This window comes from Chinchilla lanigera, unplaced genomic scaffold, assembly GCF_000276665.1.
Source record: "Chinchilla lanigera isolate Chin_1 unplaced genomic scaffold, ChiLan1.0 scaffold00051, whole genome shotgun sequence".
Classification (NCBI taxonomy): Eukaryota; Metazoa; Chordata; class Mammalia; order Rodentia; family Chinchillidae; genus Chinchilla; species Chinchilla lanigera.
In genome coordinates, this window is record NW_004955452.1 from 12,891,852 (window position 1) to 12,897,977 (window position 6,126).

At 59.7% G+C, this 6,126-nt stretch overlaps 1 protein-coding gene across 1 annotated transcript; it reads left to right on the plus strand.

Moving 5' to 3' along the window:
- Positions 1-835: 835 nt before the first annotated feature.
- Gjb3 (gap junction protein, beta 3, 31kDa) lies at positions 836-4,439 on the plus strand. The gene is made up of 2 exons (XM_005395124.2): positions 836-1,173; positions 3,599-4,439. The coding sequence occupies exon 2, from the start codon at positions 3,633-3,635 to the stop codon at positions 4,428-4,430; it is 798 nt and encodes a 265-aa protein (XP_005395181.1). The 5' UTR covers positions 836-1,173; positions 3,599-3,632; the 3' UTR covers positions 4,431-4,439.
- Positions 4,440-6,126: the final 1,687 nt, after the last annotated feature.

Consider the following 6,126-nt stretch of genomic DNA (forward strand, 5'->3'; position numbering starts at 1 on the left):
TAGTTTTCTCATTCCTAAGAGCTGGAGGGATTATGCTTGCTTCTTTTAGACGCTATAAGAATGAATAAAGTGTGTGGGACACAGCCAAAGACGTCTCTGGACTAACAATTCACTGCAATCCTCCACCAAAATGAGTCATAGGAGTTAATCTCCCCAACTCTGAGGAGAGTTCTGAAATTTAACAAGGGCGCTGTTTCAGGCACGAGCTGGTACAGTGTTGGGCGAGCGTGATGTATCCTGACCGAGGTGCTGGCCATGTAAGTCATCAGCATCCAGACTGGGAGGGCTCGGTCCGACTGTGACTAAGACGCAGGGATTCCCGGGCCGGAAGCTCCGGGTTTCCCAGGTTCCTAGCTGTGGCACACCGATATACAAGACAAAGAGCCCTTGTTCCCGGGGCGCAGCCCAGGTGCCTCCAACCCCTGCAAGGGAGTCTACCTGCAAAGCGCAGCCCCCCACCCCACCGCACACTGCGCTGGACAGACTGTGCCCCCGCAACACCTCAGGCACGACTCCCCCTTCCTGCCCTCACCCGGCACGTCTCTCCGGGGTGGGCTCAGAGTCTGCCCCGCCCTGGCTCTCCAAAGGCAGCTCCCTCCCTCCAGGGTGCTTTCGTTGGGGAGCAAGGGGACGGGCTCCCAGGAGTGTCTCTAAGCAGGGCCAAGAGCCGATCAGGGTCATAGGACAATCAGGATCCATCCCCACCTTGCAGGGTCAAGGGACAGGCGGGATCCCCGCCTTGCACCAGGCGGGGATCCTGACTGCAGGGCGCTGGCCCTGTATCCGTGGTAACCAAGTGGGCGGGCGAGTCCTGATTGCCGTCCTTCCCTCGGCCAAGGCATTTAACAGTTTGCAAAGTGCCTCACGCCTGTAGTTTCATCGGAGGCTGCACCACCGCCTTGTCCATGGCCGCCTCGGCTCCCACTCCATGCAGGAGCAAACCGAGGCTGGGACGCGCCAGGATCCCCTCCGGAGCTGGCCCCGGGGCCACGTGGCTGCGTCGAGATTAGAACTGGGACCCTCCTTGGCCTCGGCTCCTCCCTCCCTCCCACTCCCTCCCTCCCCTTCCTCCCTTCCGTCCCCCTCCACACCGCCCAGGGCGCCCATCTTCCTCAGCCCGGGTCTTCCTCGCCTCTGCTGGAGCCCGGATCTAGGGTTGCCGCACCGCCGACGGTAAGTGCTCGGGAGGGGCTGCCCCGAGGGTCCGGTGCCTTCGAAGCCACCCCCTGCGGTGGGCCTGGTTGGAAACGAAGGGACCCCCCCCAACACCTGCCCCCCACCCCAGCCTGCTCGCCCCTGGGGTCTGGAATTACAGCTGCTGGAACCTCCGGGGCGTCCCCTTAGCCCTGCGTCGCCTCCAACGCAGAGGGAACCCTGGGTGGGGGGGGGGGGTGCGGCTCTGTGTTTTGGGGGCTCCGGAGGTGAGGAGCGGGCCTGGTCAGGCAGGCCCAGGGGCGGGAGAAAGCGGTGGCGCTGGGAGCTGGCTTTGCGGGCAGCAGGGGGTCGGAACCGGCTGCACCAGTCCGCTGCGGGAGCGCATTCTTGGCCTGTGAGTCTCGTCCCTGGGGTGTGTCCGCGCCCCGGACTGCAAGGGAAAAGGCGGGAGTCCCGAAGAGAGCTGCACCGGCTCGGCTCGCAGGCAGGGCTGCTACCTCCCCGCCGCGCCGCCTGGAACCGTCCCAGTGAGTGACAGACGGGCAGAGAAGTCTCAGGATCCTCACACCACAGAATTCTGAGAATTCTTGGGCCTTGCCCAGCTAGTAAGTGCTAAAGCTGAGATCTGATCTGGATCTAGGTGCGACCTGACGTCTAGGTCCGACCTGACGGCCTCCCCAAAGGCCGGGGCTTAGCAGGGAGGCCTTCTCAGCCACGCGGCCAGTCCCAGAATGACTCCCAGAGGACGGGCGCCAGGAGGGCTGAGACACCGAAGGCGGTGTACCTCCTCTCTTCCCGCCCCTCTCTGAGAGCTCACCGTTCCCTCCTCGCAGTCAGCGCTGACTGAGCACCTACTGTGCGCAGATAAATAGGAAGCAGTGGGCAAAGCGGAGCGTTCATTCTACTTGGGCAGACAGATGATAAGAAAGACCCAAAAATGGCGATTTAATTGCAAGTGGTGATTAAGCATCAGAAAGGCAAGAACAGGGGCCAGAGCTGAGCGGCTGGGGGCAGGTCCCGATCTGAGGTAGTCGGGGGAGCCCCTAAGATCATGAGTGAGCAAGGCCTTCGCGGTGAGGAGAGGTTAGCCAGGTGAGATTCGCTGGAAGAGCGCCGCGGGCAGGAAGAGCCCGTGCAGGGACCCCGGGCCCAGGCTGACCGGGGCGGAGAGGGGCTGGGTGAGAGTGCGGGAGACAGGAAAAGGCTGCAGAACCCAGGGGTCAAGTCTCAGCCGCGCGCTGCAGAGTTCTAAAGAAGGGAGTGGCACAGTCGTGCTGGGTGGACTCCAGGGGCACAGGGGCAATAGCTGGAAGGCCAGCGAGGAGCCTGTGGCGGCGATACAGTTGAGAGTGCCGGCGGCTTGGACCAAGGGGGTGGCCCGCAGGTCTCCAAAGCTTGGAGGTGCAGGTCCACACAAGTGCAGGGAGAGGAGTGCGCCCGCACCCTGTGCCAGCACACCCATCCAGGGTGCATCAGCAGCCCCACCCTTCCTCACCCTCTGAGTCACTCCAGGGCCAGGACATGTGACTCAAGGGCCTGGCCAAAGCACATCTGCACACCACCAGGTCCCAGCACCCAGCGTGGTTCGGAGCGGCAGGGGCTCCCCCAGGCCTGCATAGGGAGGGGGATTTGTCTACACATAGGCCCTAGATCCAGTGTCCTCCCAGCAGCAAAACCGCAGGCCCAGGGCTGGGGATTTAGCTCAGCGCCACAGTGCCTGCCTGGCAAGCGCAAGGTCAAGAGTTCGATTCCCGGTACTAGGGAAAAAAAAACAAAACTGCAGGCCCTCCTCTCCCAGCCTCAGTTTTCCCTCTGTAGAATGGACTCAAACCACACCTTCCCAGGATGCTGTTGAAGCATCCACAAGGGAACAGTATCAAGAAGCTGGTCTGGGGGGTGTATCCAGCAGAGAAAGGGAGGGGACATGAGGGGACATCTGGGCCTGGCGTGATAGCCTGACCTTGCATCCAGCTGTCCCTCAAGTTAGTGGCTTGATCTCCCTGAACTGTGCAGTAATGAGTAGCCAGCACTTACTGAGCACTTACTATGCACTATGGGCTTCTTAGTCTTTATGTCATTTGCTTATCGGCTTCATTTGTCAGTGAGGAGCAGAGTAGCCTCCACTTCCTGGGGCCAATGTAAAGGATTAAATGAGATCCTATGGATAGAGAAGCTAGCTTTGACTGTCATTATTGTCACAAGCACACGTCCCCTTCCTCCCGGCACTTCAGTTCTGTAACTGTGGGTGGGTTACATAGTCTCCCGGTGCCTCGGTTTCTACCTGCAGCTTGGAAAGAACAGTAGGTCCAACCTGACAGTGTCAACATGAGGACTGCACAGGTCTATCCATGCAAAGAACTCAGGACGGTACCTGGCACATACTAAGTGTTCAGTAAGTGTCACCCACTCACTAGTATAATGGTTTTCTCTCTTACTCCCTCAGGTAGGCAAGGTCCCGGGAGCCCCCACCAGGCACCATGGACTGGAAGACATTCCAGGCCCTTCTGAGTGGCGTCAACAAGTACTCCACAGCCTTTGGGCGCATCTGGCTGTCGGTGGTGTTCGTGTTCCGGGTTCTAGTGTACGTGGTGGCTGCAGAGCGCGTGTGGGGTGACGAGCAGAAAGACTTTGACTGCAACACCAAGCAGCCGGGCTGCACCAACGTGTGCTACGACGACTTCTTCCCCATCTCCAACATCCGCCTCTGGGCCCTGCAGCTCATCTTCGTCACGTGCCCCTCGCTGCTGGTTATTCTGCACGTGGCCTACCGCGAGGAGCGGGAGCGGCGGCACCGCCAGAAGTACGGGGAGCAGTGCACCAAGCTGTACAGCAACACGGGCAAGAAGCACGGGGGCCTGTGGTGGACCTACCTGTTCAGCCTCATCTTCAAGCTCCTCATCGAACTGCTCTTCCTCTACGTGCTGCACACGCTCTGGCACGGCTTCGGCATGCCGCGCCTGGTGCAGTGTACCGGCGTGGCTCCCTGCCCCAACACCGTGGACTGCTACATCGCACGGCCCACGGAAAAGAAGATCTTCACCTACTTCATGGTGGGTGCCTCGGCGGTCTGCATCGTGCTCACCATCTGCGAGATCTGCTACCTCATCTTCCATAGGATCGTGCGAGGCCTGGGCAAGGACAAGCTTTCAAGGGGCCACAGCACCTCATCCTCCACCTGCCGCTGCCACCACAAGCTGGTGGAAGCCGGGGAGCTGGGTCCTGACCTCGGCGACACCAAGCTGCAGGCTTCAGCACCCAAGCTGACCCCCATCTGACCGCAGGCTGGGGAGCGAGGCAGAGAGGAGGCGCGGGGTAGAGGGCGCCTAGGGGTGCTGGCTGCCCTCGCTTCGAGTTCACTAAGCTGTCCAGCATCATTTGTTTTGTTTTTGCTTTTTGTCTTTTTTTTTTTTTTTTTTGAGACAGGGTCTCGCCATGCATTTCAGGCTGGGCTTGAGCTCACTTTACAGCCCAGGCTGGTTTCAAACTCGCAACGATCCCCTTGCCTCAGCCTCCAGAGTGCTGGGATTACAGGCATGCACCACCATGCCGAGCCTCCAGGTTCATTTCTGCAGGTATCTTCAGATGCTGAGTACCGTGCTCTCTGCCTGGGGATAGGTAACACCGAAGGCCCTGTGCCTGGCCAAGCAAGAGACAGAATTTAGAGTAACTGTGTGCCTGCAGAGGTTTGCGTGGCTGCTCCCCGGAGGCTTCTCCCTAGCCCCGGGGGACGGTGGGGCCAGGCCGCCCTGAGGAGAGTGCTGGAGAGATAACAAGCCCCGACCTGCAGAGATAGCTGGGGGGCTGCCAGAGACCTGAGGCACCAGACCAAAGGGAACCCGCACTCCCTTGGAGAAGTTCCCCAGTCCCCACGTGGAAAGGTCTCTCCAGCACCAGGGAATCTGGAGCCCTCAAAGTGAGTGAGGAGAGGCGCAGTGCTGGGGACCCAAGCGCTACTCAGGACACCCAGGGATTCTCTGGGTCACAGCTTCTCTCAGCGGCAGCTCCCTTCCCCAACCCCTCTTCCTCGGCCTCAGGCAGTGGTGCTTCCATCTGCCTCCCCACCTCTGTGCTGGGCCTGGTGTCCCCTGTTGCCAGGAACTTGGGTAGGGGGTTGCCCATTAAACACCCCCAAGCCCTTTCCTTGAAATCAATAAAGCTGCGTTTTATACAGGTCGGCTCTATGTTCGGTCCTCCTACATTCCCATCCGCAGCTCCCGGAGGGCAGGGAAAGCAGCTCCCAGAAGCTGGAGGAGCGCGGGCTGCAGATGCCCCTGTGTAGGGCTTGTGTAGGGACTGTGACCCGGGCTAAGAGCTAGGATGGCGGGCCCTAGAATCTGCCCGTGCTGGGATTCTAGCTGTGGCCACAAGAGGGCGCTACGCCCCTCTGAAAACGATGTAGCGTTTTAAGTTGAACTCTGCCCCGGTACACAATCGCTGTGATTCTCCTCACAAACTACGCTGCCTCGTCTTTTGTCACCCAGTCACTGCTATCACAAACCACATCTCCACCCTATGTACACAATCACTACTCTTCATACTCTCGCTCTTTGTACACAGCAGGCTACGCAGCCTTGAAATTCTTGGAACCTGAACATCTCAGGCCAGAGCAGAAGGAGAAGCCAAAGTGGAGATATGGCCAGATCAGCCCAGAGGAACATTCAGTGGCCATCACAGACCAGGCCGGGAGCCAGAAAGTCAGGAGCCAATGAGCTGAGACAAAGCAAGCGCGGAGAGCTCAGGGCACCGTGTACACAGCACAGGGCGTTGTGTGTGCAGGTTGTGGTTCACCTTTGCTCCCGCCTGCGGCCGTTAGGGGGCGGAGGAGCCAGCCGAGTGAGAGGGCTCCTGACAGGGTTGAGGTTGTGAATCGCGGCTTGACCGGGTCACAAGCACAACTTGACCATGCTGCACCTTGGACAAGCTTTCAGGACCTCAATCCTGTCGCCCACACCTTAGGAACAAATCAGAGTC

Coding starts and splice junctions, on each gene's coding strand:
- Gjb3 (XM_005395124.2), top strand. CDS start 3,633: ATGGACTGGAAGACATTCCAGGCCCTTCTGAGTGGCGTCAACAAGTAC.